We start from the raw sequence: 21,774 nt of genomic DNA on the forward strand, positions 1-21,774 counted from the left end.
TTCTAAGATATAGGCACTATTAGGACAAGGTATTTAATCAAAGGTGAAAGGTAAATTTATTAATCAGTAAATTTTAATCCAAAAGTGGTCGATGAGTAGTAGGTCCAACTAAAACTATATTATGCCACAGTCCTTATTGTTGAAGAGAATCCACCGTGTTCCATAACTGACCACAAGTAAGCTCAGGTTTGCCAGTTTAAAAAGCATCTGTTTGCCGAGTCGAAAATGCTGTCATGCTGTGGCTTGAGCCCACTGCTGCTGCAGTGGACTGCACGCTGGACGCTGGTAATGCAACAAAATTATTCCAAGCGTACTTATGGTAGCCCTACTACATATCGACCACCCTTTTTTAAACCGACCGCGTAATATTTGGCGCACAGAACGCTTAACAGTTAGTACGCACTTCACTGCGCGCAAAGCACATAAAAATGGATTGGCTTTGACTGTTGATGAGGATGGTGTGGGAAAACGCGAAAATTCACTGTTCATTAATGGTTTTAATCAAGGACAAAATTTCGAATGAATATTTTCACCGAATCGAAATGTAATGTCTATGGAAGTTTCTAAAAAGCTTCGTACAACACGGTGTTCAATACAACTCGGTTTTCGTGCATTGACCATTGTCAATGCAAAAACAGCGGTCGATCTCAATAAGCATGAATGATAAGGAGCGTTACCGCGGGGAGCTGAAACGAGGCCACGCAAGTTCGACAGCGATATTTTTGCACTGAAACTTCGAATCGAAAAGGGAACAACGGCATTTGATAGTGCTGGATTTTCGCAATCACGTAACTCAAGTTTTTTTACGTGAATTTCAGTGTTAAATATTCTTATCAAGCAAATAAACATTAGGCGGTCGATGAGTAGTAAAGTAGGTCCAACCATACATACCGGTAGGCCTACTGTAACAAACGTAAACATATACACAAAATTCAACGACTGGGACTAAATTACATTTTGATGATGATGCCCGTCATCTCCGTCTCTAACATAGATACGAGATTTAGAAGCGTATCAAAATAAGCTAATCATAAAGCGTTTTCACACCAAACTGACAACGTGACAATACATACTTGTAATCAAGAGCAAAAACCAAAATTTTTCTGTTTGTGGGCGCAATCCCACGAACGATGATCCCTCGAGGAATGTACTTCTGCTCGGTTGCAAAAATTGTAAACTAGTAACGAAGTGTATGTTTCAATAATTGCCAAATTGAATCTGATTTTCTAATTAATAGTGATTTTTTAAGCCTTTAGAAGTAAATTTTTATATTTAAAGTATTTTATTTTATATTTTTGGATTAAAATATTTTTGTACCTGAAACTATGGTCATATTTACAAATCTAGAAAAAAGAACTTGCCAAGACTTTACAGATCACTAACTTTGTATGGCAAGACTCTGCTGCATCAATGAAAATAACTCGCATATATTCAACAATACATTTTTCTTGACGACCGTCAACAAATCTGAATTCTTAATAGAAACCTGGTTGTGTTCTGTTGACCTGTGCCAAAAGAAGAGAAAGAAGCCATGCCTAAAGGGTAAATTCGTGTTAATTGTTTGTTCATGTATGATCAAATAGCAAAGTTAATTTGCTATTGTAGCAATTAATGGTATTTCTGTGACGTGACTCGGGTTGGGGTTGCAAGACACGACTGAGGTGAAGATCTGAGCTGGAGCTAGGGCCTAACGTTAGATCCAGTGCAGTGGAATCGACGAGAACAAAAACCTACGCTAAGCGTACGGTCGATCACGCAGCTCCCGAACCGTTGAATTGAGTGCTAGTGAAAGACTAGTAAATAAGAGAGTGCACGAATGTCTGCTGCATGTAGTAGAAGATTGAAGATATAAAGGCATGGTAGCCACAATATATTATAAATGCCATGCATTAAATACAGATGTTCATTACTAGGCCTATGCCTTTTTATGGCATTGTTTTGATATGCCAGTGATTTAGATTGGCACCATTTGATTTGGAAGATGCAATTTGTAGTTGATTGGCATGTGGCATTGCAATAAAACAATATTATTTTTTGTTAAATTTAATTAAAGATTGCACGAAAATGGGCAAAATCATTAAATACAAATGTTAGGCCCCACCGCGATATGAGTACAAGTGGAGAGACTAGACACTATATCCTATGATTTGAAACTTTTGATACATTTGATGTCCATGATTCTTAACATTATACCCGCGGTAACACACCTGGTTGTGGGCATTTAAGTTATACAGAACTTATTTGAATTGCCCCTCTACTACTCCATCATCTGGATGCAGTGACTAACAAACTTTAATGTTTTCTGTGCTGTGCGGTTTATTGAGAATATAAATATGGGCATGAAAATTGCTGCTTAGGGTTATGTTTGTCCTTTTTTGTCTTCCATGTTTTTTGAATTGTGCATTTAAAAAGTGTTTGCTAAGTTACAAGATACAAGAAAACGTGATTATAAATCACACTTTACAGTATATTCTTTAGACTTTTGTAATCACATATTATAGGAACAAACTTTAAAAAGTAGAAAAAACATTGTAGGATACAAGGATACTAGGTACTACTGGTACTAGATCTATTGTCTCTTGAAATGAATACAGAATTTGCCCTCCACTGGCATACAAAGTATATATTAAAAAAAAAGATCATATAAACCGACAAAAACATTGCACAAACAATCGCGTTTGCATGAGTTGATTGGTAATAGTATGAAGAAAAATATATCTATATAGAAAACATATACACACAAGTTGCATGTGGAAAGACATCCTTATGTCCCCCCCCCCCCCCCCCACTTATTTTGCCACAGGCCCTACCACTCTTAAAACTCTTTATGTGCCATGGTGTAAACCCCCTGTGTGCCACATTATTCTGAGACACCAATGTATTGCCATGCTTTGGAGAAACAATCCGCTTTTCAAATCTCTTTAAGTTAAAGTAGATTTTTGTTACCCTGGAAATGTAAAGAGCAAAGTTGTCGAGAAAATGCCAAACTTTGCTTTGATGTAAATTGTATGATAAATCTACGATCGTTTTTCTTTCAAATGACCAGAATATAGCCATATTATTGTAGAGGCATTACTTTTGCACGCAAAACAGTGTCAGAAACTTAGAATTTACTCGCAAATCCAGTAGGGAACATCACTTGATAGCCAATCACCACATAAAATCAAGCTTATACCTGTGGCAGGAATGGAATCACGAGAAACGCTTTCATAGTACTGTGGCATTTGGCGATTTATTGGTCCGTTTGGGCGGCTTTGTGCTTTTGAGCAGAATATGCGAAGTTGGCACGCCGTCGACTGAGTTGGAGGTGCGAACGTGGCACATAAAGAGTTAACTACCCTACCCTTCATGGCTTACTGATGGATGAGTGGGTGCACACACATTTTGCTATTGGTGGGGACAGCGTTCATCCATGCATAAGCTAACAAGCAAGTGTAGGTCAGCATAGGGTGGTATGGCAAAATAAGTGGGGGAGGGACATAAGGAAGCCTGTCAAAAAAATGTTGAATTGTGGTTGATGTACAAGTAAGATACATGAGTAAGCAATATAATTCTTTTTTCGTTCTTTCTTATCACAGAAGCGAAAAGACAATATGGGACTTTGCCATTATAGAAGCAGAAAAGAATGCCACTGAAGCAAAGGAGCAAGGTAGGTCAAAGTGTTCATGTGTTTGATGATGCAGAAAAAAACTACGCTGAAAGGCAGGCACTGTTGCTTTTGCTACCTTAAAAGTACATTAAGTAAAGCACAAGCAAGTATTCCACCTTGTCTTTAATAGTATCGCTTTCCTTTTCCAGAAGGCCTGTACCAGTATATACCACCCATTTAGAGTGGTAGCTCTGCATTTTATGTTTTTGAGAAAGGGGAAGTGGATCCCGACCAATACATTCAATTTGTAAAGTGTGATTATAGTGCTTGAAGAGTTTGAATATGCAAGTTTACAAAAATTATGATATAATGATGTGTACTGTGTCTTTAGTTTTTCATATCTTGTCAATACTGTAAGTGGATTATATAACAACAAAACATCACCACTGTTGGTAAGTTAAGCAGCAACAATTGTATTTTGCAATTATAAGGATGGTACTAGTGGTACGTGTAGCTGCTTTTATAGTGCACTGGTCCGCCTGTAGACGGTCATGGCACTTTGATACAAACAGTCATCTACGCAATATGACATGATGCACTGGAATGGAGGAGGTATCAAGCAGAAATTAGAAATACAAGTAAGGCACTTAAGTAATTACAGGTTGAATATAGTATGTTTTAAGTTTTGACTTAATTTGTCTTGCGAAAATTTGGCAGAATATTGGGAAGGGGGGGGGGGGATTGTTCCAAAGTTTTGGACCTACAACAGAAAAAATTCATGATCACCCTCTGAGTGTTTGACTTTTGGTACAGAAAATGCATGGTACAAGAAGTGCATGGTTTTGGTGAGCCTGTAAATATCAGTGCATATCATTTCGATAAAATTTAAAGTCAAAGAGATTTGACTTGTAAAGAATAACAACTGGTCTCCAATTTCCTTTCTCACTGCCTGTAGTATTTGTTTTTTATATGCAACAAATCATCTTCATTTCTTCCAGGCACTGATGGAAAAGGTGCAGAGAATCACATACTGTTCATTGGGAGCAAAAATGCAGTAAGTGGAAAACCAGAAATCACACAACTAGAGATTGTAATTTGTCATTACTGACAAATTAAGGTGATCCGATTTTTTTTTTCATCAATGATTCGAGTCCTGATCGCAATAGGCATGACCATACAGGTTTCGTCTGTTGTTAAAAACGTTGGCCGTGAGATGTTTGAATTCTCGTTTAGAAAAGGGAGTCATATCTGCCATCTTTGGTACCAAATTCCGTATACATTAGATAACGAAGATACAACAACAAATACATATGACCTTTGACCCACCTTTACACTCCCAAGATGGCATCTGAGGAAAAAGTGGTAATCTTGTGAAACGATTCTTGCGACATCGTCTATACGTGTGCAAAATATGGGAAAGATAGGACAGGTATTCGCCAAGATACAAGATAAAACATTTATGACCTTTGACCCTAATTTACATACCCAAGATGTTGTTCGATCAAGTAGTTGTTATTTTATGAAATAATGTACGTGACATGAACTAAACATGTGCAGAATATGGGGGTGATAGGGCGTGTTTTTCTTGAGTTATTGTAAAGAAAGTTGCAGAAAGAAAGAAATATCTCAATACATAGAAGATAAGCTTTAATTTCAACCAAGTTTTTTATCATGATCCCGACATCGTATGAAACAACAAAATCAAATTTAACGATAGCGCAAAGTCTCAGCTACAACATATTAAAATCTGGGAGAAATTCACCGAAGGGTAAGTGAGCTAGTGCTCGATAAAGACAATCATGTCAATTTTCACATTAAAAAAAATTCCCTCCCATAGAGATAACACGTCATAACGAAGATACAAAAAGAAGTACATATGACCTTTGACCTCAATTTGCACAGACAAGATGGCATCTGAGTAAAAAGTGGTTATTTTGTGAAATGATCCTTGTAACATGGTCTTTGCGTTTGCAAAATATGGGAAAGATAGGACATGTATTCACTAAGATACAGGATGAAACACTTATGACCTTTGACCCTAATTTACATACCCAAGATGGTGTCCGATCAAGTAGTTGTTATTTTATGAAATAATGTACGTGACATGAACTAAACATGTGCGAAATATAAAAGTGATAGGGCGTGTTTTCCTTGAGTTATTGCAAAGAAAGTTGCAGAAAGAAAGAACTATCTCAATACATCGAAGATAAGCCTGAATTTCAACCAAAATTTTTGACGTGATCCCGACATCGTATGAAAAAACGAAGGGCACACTTACGGTAGCGTAAAGTCTCAGCTACAACATATCAAAATCTGGGAGAAATTTACCGAAGGGTAAGTGAGCTAGTGCTCGATAAAGATATTCATGTCAATTTTCATTTCCAGAAAAACTGCACTCCCATAGAGATAACACGTAAACTGGTCAAATTTGACAAGGTTACTTTCAATCCATTTTTACGAGGTGAAACCGTTATCCAATCAAAGTTTTGTTATTTTATGTTTGAAAGAACATTAAATAAGCTACAACATACTGAAATCTTGGTGAAAATTGACAAAGGACTAGTGAGATACGCTCGAATAAACTTGAAATTTGATGACGTCATTTTGAAAATTTACTTTTTTTACTTTATTAAGAAATTTGCTATCTTTTAATCATTTTGTCAGCATTGCCACCCCATGAAATGACATGTACAACTCATCAGGTTTTAAAATATGTAAAGAAAATGGGGGGTCACCGTCCATCCTGACGAGTAAAATCGAATTTAAAATTAGCATTTTTTTGGCAAAGTTGCACTGTATATCGCCATTGACGCGCGCGCAGAATTTCAACTTTGACGGGCCCGTATGACGTCATATTGAGTCGCATTGATTTGAAACTTGGTATAAATATTCCTTAACATTTCAGACATCCGATCAAAGTGAAAAAACTGGAAATTTCAATTGCACATGAGCTGTGCGTGCGTATATGCGCGCGCGCGTACGCGTCCGTCCGATTTTTTCAATTTTTCAAAAAATGCTCCAGATGGTCTGAAACGTGTGCAAAAAAATTTTGAGCTCGATTTGAGCATACAAATATTTCAACGCGCGCGTACGCGCACGTATCAAGAGAAAATGTGAATTTTGAGAATATGAGTAGAATGCGCATAACTTGAAATATATGTGACGTAAATTTCATTGAAAAACTTCATTCCATTAATGAGATATGATTGAGAATGTGTTTTCATATAATGACGTCATAGTGACGTCAAGGTCGACTGATCACTTTGATTTTAGTTCGATTGCCGTCTTTGGGACACGATACATACATGGTATAAGTTTAAACTTAACAGGCATAGCACTTTCTGAGCTAACCTCTGCACAACTTTTGGGGAGAAATAAAGAAAGAAGAAGAAGAAGAAAGAATCCGTACAGATACAGAAGGTGATCCGAGAGGATACTCGGATCACCTAATAATGACATTGTTATCAGGTTGTTCACTCAGACCTTCTAGCACAATACTAATTGATCTTGTCTGATTTGCTCAAGTTATGTTTACAATTTTGTCAAAGCACAAGATAAAAGTTGAGATATCCTTTTCTTTATGTTGTAAGATTGTAAGTATTTGGGATAAATAAATCTAGTTATACTGCATGAATAAGTGTGCATGATGACATCTCTTACTGTAACCACTTCGGATCAACAAGTGTATCAAAAAATGCCACGGTATCATTTGTGCCATCACACCTTTACTGGTCATACTGTGTAATAAAGTCTGAATTGTAGTTCTGCAATATACTGTAAGTAGCTATACAAATCAGATTCCTGACAGTGACTTTTCTAGGAGGCAGAAAGGTATGCTGGGTTAAATAGGTTGTGCTATTGTGATGATTGATAATACTGTGTATAAGCAATTAATGATATAAAGCAATGCAATACAGAAAATAGCTAAATCGAATCAAATCAAATATCTCTTTTTGCACTAAAGGTATGACAACTCTTAGATAACAGATGCTAGAGTACTAGTATACTCTGTAAACGTTGCCAATATCCTCTGTCTCTGTCTGTCTGTCTCTCATATGACCTTTGCCCTGAAGGGAAAGACGTCAATCATATTGCGCTTCCTGGAGAAGGATGAAACGCCAAAGCCCACCATTGCATTGGAGTATACATTTGGTCGCAGGGCTCGTGGACACCAAATGGTACTAGCTTATTTGTCTGTATTTCCTCTTGTTTGTTTTTTGTTTTTTTCACCATCCTAGGCACATGTTAGCATTCAAATTATCCGACTTGCACTCACCAATCCAGCCTCTCATCGAGTTTCCTTTCTACTTCAGACACAATGAACACTTGACAACCGTACTATACTATCAAAGTTTTATTAACAAAACTTTTATAATGCACTGTTTATTGGCATGTTTTGTGGCAAGAACATAGAATCAAGTACCTATCAATTCAGGTTTATAATTTCAATATGAAGTGATTCAATGTATTTGCTCTCACAAAAAAAAAAAGAAGAAAAAAAATGCTTTGCACAGATTTGCACAAAATTTTACAAAGCAATGCATCCTCCTGTGTTTTGATTTTTCCCCCTTTTTTTTAACTGCCTATCCTATCATTGATATTTATATATTGATTTTGCATGAACCTTTTAAAAGCCCATACCAAGGCAATACAGTCATCAATATCTGGTTATGCTTTGTTGACTGTAAGATGAACATTAGGAAGTGATATGTTTATATATCTATATGTTTATATATACACACACACACACACACACACACACATATATATATATATATATATATATATATATATATATATTAGTAAATATGTTAAAGTGTATGTGCTATGTAGTTTCTATTCAAGCTGCTTGTTTTCATCAGCTTGCTTCATCAGCCATCATTTAATTGGATGTGTATGTCCCCTAGTTCATCATCATGCAATGTGATGCTAGTTTTGACTGGTAATAAATCCATTGCCTTTGTCAGTAGATGAATAATGAATAAAATGTGATGTAAAGAAGATAGCTCAACTCCTTTGCTTATGCACTGTTTTAAGTTTCAAGCATTTAAAATGTTTGATCCCTTTGAAATACTAACCACATTTTTTCATTTGATTGTCACCCATTTTTACTGTTGTTCCTATTATGCATTGACTGTGCTTGGCTTACCCCCTTATCAACCCATGGAAGTCATTACAATATAATGCGGTAACAAAATTGATTACATTTTTGTTTTTGCATGCCGAGTGTGCTGTAGTGCTTGCCGCTTTACATCAAATTCATGAATTGGTTCACTGTGGATTTTGCATGCTTAGGAGTGAATGATTCCCAAATCTTTACTTGTATGGTAGCAATGCATGTTTTCTGTAGGCATCATGCATGTACAAAAGTGACTCTACACTTTGTCTTTTCATTTTTTCATAAATATGCTTGATTTTCAGCGCATTATAAAAAATAACAATAAAGCAATATCTGGGATATCCCTGGATGATGTAATTAAAGCTTTCATATCTATTTGAATTTTATTCCTGTTATTTTGACTCTTTGCACTCTTTTTATAATTTCAGTCATATTTGCAGGCACTATGTTGCTGACTCTCTTGTTCAGATCTGCAGTTCATAGGCGAAAAACATTCAGCAGTCTTGGCAGTGCAGGACACATTTTGTTGGCATGTATAGTCAACTCTTATGCTGAATCAAGCAGTGACTCCTATTGATTAGAAGACAACTTTCAGCCAAGCCTCCCCCTTTCTTTTTGAAGGATCCTAAAAGACTGCAAACATTGCTGACTAGTGTAAAAGAATACTATGTGAAAATTGACAGTAGTGTTAATAAAACTTCTTCTAAAAATCAAAAAAGAAAAATGACCATGGAATGAATAGGTGAACATTATTAGTAAAGAGACAATATTTTCCTAGAATGTATGAATGATTTGTTTCTTTTGTTAATATGCTTTTTATGGGAATTGAAAATATAGTAGAATATTTCATTGAGACATTTCATGTAAATAAGATATGTATGAAAGTCATATTTGTTTACATAACTAGAATAGTTGCCATTGCATGATATAACACTGCATGAAATTGCTTTGTGTCCATGCATGTCTTCTGTGCTCTCATTTCTTTCCACCAAAGCTATTAATTTTACTTGTACAGCTAACAGCATATGAAGAGTTTGTTCGCAAAAACCGATAAGTCCATATTTGCCAAATGGAGATATTTGCGATTAAAGGTCAAGAAAAATAAAGAGAATAATAAGAAAATTTTTGCTTCTTTTGACTATAACTTCAAAAATGTACCTTTATATGTAAAGACCAATATATCATTTAAAAGGTATTATTTTGTACTTTATGACAGAGACCGTACTTCAAAATCTTCAAAAATAGACTTATTGGTTTTTGCAAACAAACTCTTCATCTATAGATTTATCATTGAACGAAGAGGATTTGGTAAGTACGATCTGTAGCAAGTCAAGGGTTTTGTCTTAAACATATCATGAGTTTGTGCCTCTTCAGTGTGGATATTGCAGAGACATATTTTTCTTGGTTTGTTTTCTATTATTTATTTGTCCATCCATCATCTATCATACTAGTACGCCGACTAACCATTAAAGGGATGTTCATCTGTTCTCATATCTGTTTGTGGGATAACTGAAATCACACTCACCAGACTATGTCGAGCTTGATACAAGGTTGGAGTATGACTATAGCCACATGTAGGGAAAAATGCAGAGCAAATAGTCCAGTACAATATTAAGGCAGTATAGAATGCTGTTGTGATGCTTGTTTTAAAACATTGATATTGATCAGTGGCGGATCCAGGCGGGGGCACACCGGGTGTACCTCCTCCCTTTATTTCTTGTTAAAACAAAAGAAATAAAAAGAAAAAATGGAGGGGGGTGCATGTGCCCCCCTTTAATTTTGTTAAGGTGCCACCCCCCCACCCCCCTTTTACAGAATTCCTGGATCCGCCCCTTTTGATGTGGGGGTTTTCATTATGCATTAGTTGTTTGTACTTGACAAAATGTACATCATCTTGCATAATTCGGAACAAATTTGTATGACGAATTATTTGCTAGATGAAATTTGTAAAGTGTAAGAGATTTGCCTCATTCCGTGCGTGATGAAGGTGACACAGAAGATGCCAAGCATCGTAGGCAAAATACTCCAGTGCAGCAGTTACCAGAACACTGATTTTCTTTTACTCTGGTCAGTTTCTCATACTATGTTTTGTTCCTTGATGCTGTCTTGCTACACCAGGTAAAGGATGTTTGTCACATCTGGGAGCTTGGCGGAGGGACCTTCCTCTCTCAACTGACTGAGATTCCTCTTTCGGAAAGTAATCTCATGTGAGTGCCAGGATCCATTTTTTACAACTTGGTACTCACATCAATAAAAACTTGTAAAAAGTAATGGCATAGCCAAGACAGAGGCATAAATTGTATTCTTATCAACATTAGGTTCATAGCTTGGTTTGGTTAAACGTGATATTCAAGTGTTTAGCTGTTGGCTGGCGTAAGTAACCATTGTACATTGATATAATTGGCAGAAAACTGAGTGAACGACTGCAGGTGTAAAGAAAAAAGGAAATGGAATAAAAGAGAAAGGGATTTGCTGATTTTCATTACTTTTTTTAAAATAAACTCACTCTTGTGCTAGTATTGATACTTCTTTTTTTGTAATGTATGACTTTCATGCAAAACAATTACTGTAAAAGTGGATATTTTCGCGTGACTAATTTTTCGCGCTTGGCCGGATCGGAAGAGTTTCGCGTGTTTTTAATTCCGCGGAATCAAGACATCACGCACAGGCACATATGGCAAGCAAAAATATTCGTGTGCTTTTATTTTCGCGCTAGTTTCTGGTTGCGCGAAATGCGCGAAAATTTGAACACCGCGAAAATTTCCACTTTTACAGTATCCTGTAATGATGATCCCACATTGAGCCACAAGTATACACTAATCTGGACAGTGCTAGCTAGAAAGAAAGGTTAGCTATGGCCTGTGAATATCTCAATATCACTACAAGAGATATGAAATGTTTATGATTGAATTTGTTATTATTATCATCATCGTCATCTTCATCATCATCATCGTCGTCGTCGTCATCATCATCATCATCGTCATCATCGTCATCATCGTCATCATCGTTTTCATCACTACCATAATCTTTTGATCCAGGTCTACTTCCTTGATGCTGGTCCTGGACCTGTCCCAGCCGTACGAGGTGTGGCACACAATGGAGACCCTAATGAAGGGGGCCCTGGACCGTGTGGAGCAGGTCATCTCCCAGCTCATGAGGGAAAATCCCAAGATCCAGGAACAAATCAAGGAGAAAGCATGGAAGAGGATCGGTGAAACCCATCCAGTGAGTATTATACAAATATTGACTGCTTGAAAGGGGATAGTTAAAACTATTTGCCTTCGATGATTTTTTAACTGTGCTATACCCCGAGACTTTATCTTGGGGCATAGCACTATTGAAAATCACTGAGGGCACGATAATAGTTTTAACTATGACCTGAAAAGAAGCATGTGATATCTGTTTTATATACCACATCCTGCTTCTTAATCTACAGTATTTATGCTATTTCAAGCCACTGAGATGAAGTTTTCGTGCTGCCAGTCAGAGAAATTACGTAAAGATATAATTTTTCACAATGCGCACATATAGATGCGCACGCAAGATACACTTAAAGCATGTCTTTGTCAGCTTCCTGGGTAAGATGTATGCGGAACTTTGTGCCTAGTCACTAGTTTTCACTACATTGCCTGGCAGTCAGCTAGTGGTTTCCATGAGTGTGCCTTTGACCAATCAGAGGCCTACAATCTGTGAGTGAGGTATATCAAATTAGCTATTCCCCATCTCTCTTTCTCTCCATCTGTCTACAAATTGTATAATATCTGTCGCTCTCTCTCTCTCTCTATCTGCTCATACTCCTTGTTGATTAATCTTCCTATCTCTCCACTTGTCAGCAGTCTGCCTGTCTATCTATCTATCTATCTATCTATCTATCTATCTATCTATCTATCTATATCTATCTATTATTCTATCAGTCTACTTGTCCTCTTAATCCATCTGTCAGTCAAGTTACACGCATTGTACTTGTTTGTCTATCCATGTAGTAACATGTAGCTCACTTTATGTCTGTGTAGTGTGCATATATCCATCTGTCCATCTCCTTCATTTCATATCTCTCTCTTCTTAATGGCTGTTTTTCTAAGTCTTGTAGTATGTCTGCACTTGTACCAGTACACTTAGTCATTTATCCTACGACCTGCCCATAATCTTATGTCTTTTTTATTTGCTTGTCAATTTTTATCTCCCTGTCTATTCTGTAACTATCTCTTATCCTTTTTTTATTCTGTTCAGAAATATAATTATATTAGCTGTAAATGATGTTACATGAGACTATGCCTTTCACTAGATTTAGGCAAAACGTTTTGAAGTGAAACATTGGCACCTTGATGTGATTTAGTGACTTCAGTCAAGGAGTATTATTATTTCTCAAAACTATTTGCAAGTTTTACAATTAGCATCTCAAATTTGGTGTTAGTTTTCAAAAGGCAGACTCTGATGTATAAAACTGCTGCTATTCAATTCTGCAAATGAGCAACCGGTTTACACTTTACTGTATGTCTTAACAGATTTGTCTTGGTAAAAATGATGTCCGTTACAAGCCCTCATGTTGACTTTCTTGTTTCCACCTTATATTCTGATTTTGTAGGACAGAGACATGATCGATCCATTCCCACTCCCATTGGTCATTATTGGCTCAAAGTATGATGTCTATCAGGTAAGATCTTGAAGATATATCCCCTGTTGTAGTCTAATAAAAATACTCTTCTTTTACTTTTGCATTCGTGCATTTTTGGGTAGAAGGGATCATAAGTGAACTCTTCGCAAACTTTGATGCTGATAGTCGTCAAATGATTTGATACCGACCCCTCGTGGTTCGCCCCAGGTGACTAGCAATAATCAGCAAACGGTATCAACCAGTCACAGTGTGCCATATGCTTGAATGAATTAATCAAATGATTATATACAGATGTATCATTTCCCAGAAAGAACCAAATTTTCCAGTTAAAAACTTATTATATAGATGATGACTGGCGCGGGAGGGAACATACCGAATGTTCCACCCGAAGGGTTTGAAATGCTATTGAGGGACTTATATCCTCCCGAAATAGCATTTCAAACCCTGAGGGTGGAACGTTTGGTACATGTTCGCGACAACAAAAGTCATCATCTGTTATATTATATGGGTTAGTCAAATACGTCAACGTCAACCACCAAAGATCGTAGAGATTCAGTGTACTTACGTGTAGCTAGCGTATCCCAACCAGAGCCCTGTTTCATAAAGCTGTTCGTAAAGTTACGAACGACTTACGAACGACTGGTGATCAGTTCTGATGAGCTATACTTATCAGAATTTCCATACTTCAGCACGAGAACTGATCACCAGTCGTTCGTAAGTCGTTTGTAACTTTACGAACAGCTTTATGAAACACCACCCAGACGCTGTTAATACGCAGTGCGCTACACAGCGACTGGGCTGCTGTAGTTACAGTGTACAATCTTTGCAACCACCAGCATGCATGCAGAGCACAACGCACTTGATCACTCGCTCGCGCAGAGCCAAATTCACTGTGCGCGCGTGGGTGGCCGGTCCTACGCCTTCTGTCATTTGTTACGTGAAAATGTTCTCCCATGGGAGAATATTACCAAGAATGTTCGCCCATGGGCGAACATAATGAATGTACCTCCATCACATGACTCTGTTTAGCCAATCACTAACCGGTATTTGACTAACCCATTTAATATAAAAGAATGTCCCATCTCAATATGGTTGGTCTCAATTTGTAGCACTATTTATATGTGTATTTTCTACTAAATAACTAGCATATTGTCTCTTAATCAAGGTTAAACCTGATACATTTGTTATAAGAACTTTTGGGGTGTTAAAGTGTCACTTTTGAATACGCCATTAGAGAGTGAATTTGTCATCAGCAGTGCTAAAGTGCATGGTACAGTTTTCTCCAGGATTCATCTAATGCATCACTAGATTACAGAAAGGTTAGCATTTCCCAGTTACAGTTTAACCTAGTGTACATTGAAGTTTCTGTATTGCCAGAACTGTTATCTTACATATTTATGTATCCTTGATGCAGTGACAAGCCTTATATTTTTTGCAGTTCAACACCAGTGAACTGTACTTGCATACAAACAATTCCAAATGTCAAACTCAACTGGACACCTGGAATAAGGCTCTGCAGACTAAGAAGTGATCAATCCCTCGGATCTAAAATGCGGTTCTCTCTTTATGCATGTCTTTTTCAAGGACTTTGATCCAGAAAAGAGGAAGGTCATTGCCAAAACACTGAGATTCATCGCACATAATTATGGAGCAGCTTTGCAGGTAACATTTTCCATTTGTGTATAAGAAGAGTCTGATGTCTTTTTCGTGTTAAAGAATTTGTGATAGAACATTATGTCAACAAAATGTATTTCCAGAGCGTGCACTACCATTCTAACTTGCATTTTGTATTGTGCTTTGACCAAATATTGATTAATGTGAATAATCATGCCGGAAGTCAGTGTATTAATGAGTTTTTAGAATAGTGAGAAAAATTCATCCTTTATAATGCAAAGAGTGAAATGAGTTTTGAGTGCAAGTCAGTGTTAAAAGAATGAAGAAGAGGGAAAAAAGATGATCAAGCCAATTAGATAAATGCCCCATTTCCTTATTTTTACAGAACATCACATTAGTGACAAAAAAGGAGAAAAATTAACCTATCCCCCATGCTCATACCTATGCCTTGGAATGCATAACACCAGAATGAAGAATCCCACCTAAAAAGGGATTATAGGATAAGTACCATTGTCACAGCATTAAATATTCACCTGCAGTGTCAATATAGCTTTCTTGGCAGTTTCTATCATGGTATCGTGATGGCAGTCATCTTTGCATGATTCAGTTTTGCAGCAACAAGACAGACAATCTCATGTCAAGGACAAAGAACCTGGTCAGCCATCTAGCATTTGGAACAACTCTGAGGTGAGAGGAGTAAAACGTTGCAAGTCGTATGAACTCCAGTAATCACCTGCTCATAACTTAAACCTGTGCATTATCTGCCCTATAAAATGGGTCTATGAATATGATATCTGCTGGTAAAACTTTCAATTGCAATACAATGGAGCCGCTGTTCGGTTGGCTGTCCTGACATCTGAGAAAATCAAAGCTATCATTTGGGTTTGTGCCACAGTACATTGAGCTAACAGCTGCACAGAGCAGTCAGTGCTCTGCCATAGGATTTAACACACAGTGCAGTTTTACTGTGGTATGCTGTTTTGCTGCACACATTTTTCGTACTCCCATGCATTAGCGAAAAGAAATAAATTGAGCACACATGACTAAATTTAGTGCATCTGATTGGCTACATCTTGAACCCATTTCATAATGCAGTATGCACATGCAGTATTATGGCTCCTGAGAATGAATATAATGATACAACTAACAATATAATTTAGGAGAGTATCTCTTTGGGTTTATCCGATTGGACCAAAGTAGCATTGGCTCAGTCTGATAGTTATGATACCAGGCAAGATTTACAAGATAGCAAACTATGTTTTGATGGACAAGGTTTACCTCTCCCTTTACCATTGTATATGAAACTATCCTACTTATTCATTACTATGTTTGGCTCAATTGATTTCTACCACTTTGTTAAAGCACTATAATATCTGTTGAGACAAGATGGATACCATATGTATCATTACCTGATGCTAAAGCAATATATTTTTTCACCGAATGTTTTCTTGCCAGAGTAAATGTTATTCTTTTGTGAGCTTGTCTTTGGGGTCAGTCATCATCTGTATTGGTTATGCCTTGGTTCTCTCTGTTGCATTTTCCAGCTTGAAGAGTATGTCTGTGGACCCCAATAAACCTCTGTCTGTGCCATTTGGAATGGATTCCATGGAACAAATAGGTTTGTCACTACTCCCGTGAACTATGTAGTTTGAATTTCCACAATTTAAATGTGTGATGTATTGAATCCACATGTAAAGCTATGTTAATAGACTAGGTTCTGTGATGTCAAAAAATGTGTTGCCCGAGGAACAAAAACAAATCATATGTGTATTAAGCGCATAGCTCTGGGGCGTGATACGCATACTGCATGCATACCGGCCTGCCTGGCTGGCCTGATAGAATCCTGCGATGATGAGACATGGGATGTAACGTTGACAGGCTTGCCCACACGTATATGGGGCCCCCATACATTTTTGCCCGTCAGCATGGCTTGATGATGCCATTGGAACCTCATCTATTGGCGGAGTCTATTTTACAGCCTCTTGTATACAAACTGTGGGTATGAGAGATGTTGTCTTGGAGGTACAGAGATACCACATAGGTGTGTTAAAAACAAAACAAAACAAAAACCACTTTTTTTTAGGGGGGGGGATTGTGAGCATGTTTAAAGAGATGAGTTCCATCTCATTGCTAAATGCAAAGTGTTGACTGTTGCGATAAGATTTGTTTCTTACATTTGGGCTTTTCTCCAACATATATGCGAGATAATCAGAATGGGGATTGAGAGAAAGAGAGAGAGAGAGAGAGATAAAAGGATTTCTATGTTTTGTTTGACTTCTCAATATCAGGCTTACCACCAGTGGCAGATGACGATCTTGGAAAGTCCAATGCAAGGACCCCTCTGGATTTGTGGAAGCATGCATTCACCTCATATTTCCCTCAGAAGGTGAGTCTTTGAACATTCTATGTACAGGATCATTTAATAGCCTCGTGGCATGTATTCTGTTGAGAACCAGCTGGATCGATTAGATTGACCTGACTTTTTGGACTGTTGAGTGCGGAAGCCATTTGGTGTCAAGTCATTTAATGCCTCTTATCAAAGTGGAGGAGAAAGTCAGGCTAATTTTGCAGTTTGACAGTTGAGTAAACATGATTGATAGCCAATTTGGATGTTAAAGTGTATCTTTGCCCCAAAAATTATTTTTGATATGTGAAAGAAACACATTTCAGTAGTCCATTACACCAACTTTCAGAGAAAAGGGGTCATTAATTAGTGAAATAATGCATCGGAAAGTTTCTAAACACAATGGGTCTGGGGGGCAAGACTACAGCAAACCCTATTGTTTGTACTTGTAGTAGGTTACGGAACCACAGCGGTTCCTGAATCTCCCAGACACAGTGTGTTTAGAAACTTTGAGATGCATTATTTCACTAATTAATGACCCATTTTCTCTGAAAGATGGTGCAATGGATTACTGAAATATGTCTCTTTCACATATCCAAAATAATTTTTTGGCCAAAGATACACTTTAAGATACTGAAGCATTTCATATCTTTTTATGGCCAATCATCCTCAACTTGAATTTACTACCCGGTACACACCATTCATTGTGAAAATAAATGAATGAATCTTTAATTTGTCATAGATAAATGCTAATCACTCAAGCAAACATTAAGATGCCCTACTTCATGTGTATGCAAATGAGTCTATGAGTAGTCAAGAATCTTTAAATGGTAGTTTGAAAATTCACTCTATCTTCATTCTTAGAAAGGTATTGTGTATGTCGCTGTAGATGGTATGATCCCCGTGTACAAAACCGTTGAATTCACAGAGCACTATCAAGGCTATAGTGGAGGACCCATCCAAGGACCCTCAGTATGCAGAAGCAGCTGTGGATAACATGAGGGAACAGAAGAATAAGGTAGGTGGAATCTTTGCAAGAAGGAAATCCTAGCCATAAATCTACGCAATAATCAGATTGCAGCACACAATCGGTTGGCCCGCCTTGCCTTCCTTCTTCTGAGTGCAATAAAGTTATTTCTTCATTAATCATTGTATCTTGAAACCTCCCACACCACTTACAGTGAAACCCAAGAGGAATCCCACCAAGCAACAGACCTGTACAAAAGAGACCAAAGAAAGAGAATTTGTGCTCTCGTTGTACCAGCTCTTTTCACACCAATATTGAATACCCCATAAATTTTGTGAGGTTTTGTTTTTGTGAATTATCAGCAGTTGGTTGCTGCTCTTGAATTTAATGACATGCAAAAATATCAACTCTGATCCCGACATGAATTCAATGTGCACATTGTGTGCATTTCTCCGTCCATTCCTGTACTCCACAATCACAAATTTAGGTGCTCATAAAAAATGTCGGGAAGTCCTTATTCAAATTAGTCTCCCTAAATATACAGATGTATGGCATATACGATATTCCATGTTTGGAAGTCTGTGTGGTCTCATGTGGCTCTTTCCTGCATGTCTCTTTCACTTTTTTAACCCAGGAGCTTGAGAGGTACAGGCGGCAGGCAGAGAGGAGAGCCAAGGAGAACAAGACTGGGGGTCCTATGGGGGACGGGACTCTCAGGTTATGATCACAGCAGCAGGGAACCCACTATGGCAGCAACAGCAGCATTCCAGGGGCCCTTTTCATAGAGAAGTGTGCGGTTCTTGTAGAGTCGGGAGGAATGTCTAGGGAAACCTGTCATAACGAGGTTGCTGGGACCGCTGATTTCACCTTGTTACAGCCGGTACCTTAATTCAAACGTAATAAAAACATAGACCAGCTAAGTACAGTATTGGAAAATTGAGACTGCTGAATTCGCCTTGCTAAAAGCGGTACCTCGTTGTAAGCGAGCTCGTTATAATAAACAAGATTTCCCTTATTTTGACACTTTAGTTACCATGGCGAAGACATTGGAGGTCATCATCCGTAGTTAAAGGACAAGTTCACCTTCATAGACATGTGGGTTGAGTGAATGCAGCAATATTAGTAGAACACATAAGTGAGGGTTTCAGCAAAATCGGACAATCCGTTAAAAAGTTATGAATTTTTGAAGTTTCTGCTCAGTCACGGCTGGATGAAAAGACTACTATAGCTTGTGACGTCACATGAGTACAACGATATAAAGAAAGAATAAAGAAAATTCAACATATTTCCATTTTTCTGGCATAACAAAAGAACACTCGACTTCTCTCTCTCAGAAGGCAGGGGAATAATATTACACTTAACATACGTCAGTAGCAAGTCGAAGAAATGTACACTTTATTCAAAAAGTAAAGTTTTGTGAAATTCTCTTTTTATTTTCCTTATATAGTTGTACGCATGTGACATCATACACTGTAGTTGTCTTCTCTTCCAGCAGTAACTGCGCAGATACTTAAAATATTCGTAACTTTTGAACGGATTGTCCAATTTTCCTCAAACTTTCACTGATGTGTTCTACTAATATTGCTGCATTCTCTCAATCCTTATGTATATGAAGGTGAACTTGTCCTTTAATTGCTTGTTGCCCTGGCCAGCTGCTTTGGCAGTAACTGCAATCTTTATAATTTGCATTTGTTGTAAAGTGCTTGTGAAGTCATCACATAAAAGTCTTTACATAAATCTCAGAATGGCCAAAGTCGCTCATATGTAGCTATATGAGACTTTCAACTCCATTTCATGAAGTCTTTCATACTAGTAAGTGTTGTGTCTTACGAGTGAAAAGTCTCTCATAAGACTTTCATGAAATGGACCCCTGGTCTCAGTAGCACATCTACATCATTTTGACAGCAATGTAAAATGTAGAGAGGGAGTAACAAGATCAAAGATGATGATATCATGAATGTCACTGCAGCACTGGTGGGCAGAAACACAAGTGCAGCTGAGCTATATGGGCCCTGTCTTATGAAGAGTTGTAATTGATTATATAGTTGATTTCTATCATAAGTCTATGGCAGCCTGTGTGGTAAGGGAATTTACAATAGATTATATCCTTTGATAAAACGGGGCCATGGTGTCATACTGTATGTAGTCATGCCAACATTCGCATCACTACCAGTATGTTGCAGTTGCTATCATGAAAAGCTGTTACTCTACAGAGCATGTTCACGTGGTGGCACTAGTGTATTTGGCAGAGTGGGTACCCATGTGAAGCCCTGCAAAGAATTTGATTATGAACACATATCAGAAGAAGTGGATGACATGATGACAGAATCGGCAACACAGCGGCAAATAAATTGAAATCACATTGTCAAATGTATTTCATTGTTTCTCCTAAATATCTGGTTACAAAATTCACTTTGTGTAACATTCTAGAGCTCTTGGCCAGTTGGCAGGCAAATTAATTGTAACAAAGTGAAAAGAATTTTAGGTCCCAGCCAGTATGCAAAAAGTTCAATAATTTCTGGTACAAAAAATGGAATTGACAATCAGAGATACAGTCAAACTTGCCTATTAAAGTCGAATCTATTTGGACTGAAGAAATAGCTTTGACTTAGAGAAAAATTTGACCTATGAGGGGTTAAAAATCAATAGAATATAAAGGGAAGAGGACTTGAAAAGACCTCGGGCTTAGGTGATTATTTGACTTATGCAAGGTCCACTTAAGCAAGGTTGTCTGTATATATGAATATGTCAGGAGTATATTTAGAAGGGCTGTATTACATGTTACACATTAGAGGCTGAGAACCATCATTTCAGATGGTATATCTAATGTTACTGAACAAGTAGATATATTGGTCTTAAATCCCCAAGAGAAGCAATACCTGTGTTTGTTAAATCGTCATGTGACTTGCATGGACCTTCTCATCTGGCTAGTGCAGTAGAGATACAGCATATATCTCCTTGTGTGCAAAATTTACATGTATTCATGATTTTTTTTTTCCCCAACAATTTCTTGGTTTATAGTGATATCATGCCACTTTTTCCCCTTGTGTGAGATGAAGGAATTTGATAGTACAGAGATGCCATGTGCTTCTCCTTACTCCAAGTCCCCATTTGTGTGTGCAAATGAAAATTTGGTAGCACCACTGTCCATTGTTCTAACTCAGTCATGCATGTATTATGAAGTGAGTTTGTATCAAATGAAAGATGAGAAGTGTATCTTTCCATTCATATACATCTCATGAAGTAAATCTCTGATTATGATTGCAAAGAATTGCAGTAAAACTCAGTTTCGTTTTTTTTTTCTAGGACACGCTGTATAGCTGAAACACGCTGTATAGCTATTTGATGATTATGTTCCGGTGTGATGTATTTTGACAATAAAAAAATAGTCCACCCTTTATCAGCCACCTTTCTGATGAACAGCTATTTAAGGACTGCTGACTAATCAATTGTGAAAAAAATGTTGCTTGGTTCTTTAATGTCGTAGATGGTTTGGTACATGTGTGCTTTGCAGAAAGATGCTGTG

At 37.5% G+C, this 21,774-nt stretch overlaps 1 protein-coding gene across 1 annotated transcript; it reads left to right on the forward strand.

Moving 5' to 3' along the window:
- Positions 1 to 1,432: 1,432 nt before the first annotated feature.
- On the forward strand, positions 1,433 to 19,356 carry LOC139735683 (cytoplasmic dynein 2 light intermediate chain 1-like). The gene is made up of 13 exons (XM_071646430.1): positions 1,433 to 1,542; positions 3,579 to 3,649; positions 4,588 to 4,643; positions 7,663 to 7,767; positions 10,827 to 10,915; positions 11,747 to 11,933; positions 13,294 to 13,362; positions 14,908 to 14,985; positions 15,545 to 15,624; positions 16,482 to 16,555; positions 17,226 to 17,323; positions 18,210 to 18,299; positions 18,883 to 19,356. Exons 1-13 carry the CDS (start codon positions 1,532 to 1,534, stop codon positions 18,970 to 18,972), a joined length of 1,098 nt encoding a protein of 365 aa, XP_071502531.1. The 5' UTR covers positions 1,433 to 1,531; the 3' UTR covers positions 18,973 to 19,356.
- The last annotated feature ends 2,418 nt before the right edge of the window (positions 19,357 to 21,774 follow it).

This window comes from Diadema antillarum, unplaced genomic scaffold (assembly GCF_040938485.1).
Source record: "Diadema antillarum isolate AM-2024a unplaced genomic scaffold, OU_Dant_1.0 seq00000590_RagTag, whole genome shotgun sequence".
NCBI classification, from domain to species: Eukaryota; Metazoa; Echinodermata; class Echinoidea; order Diadematoida; family Diadematidae; genus Diadema; species Diadema antillarum.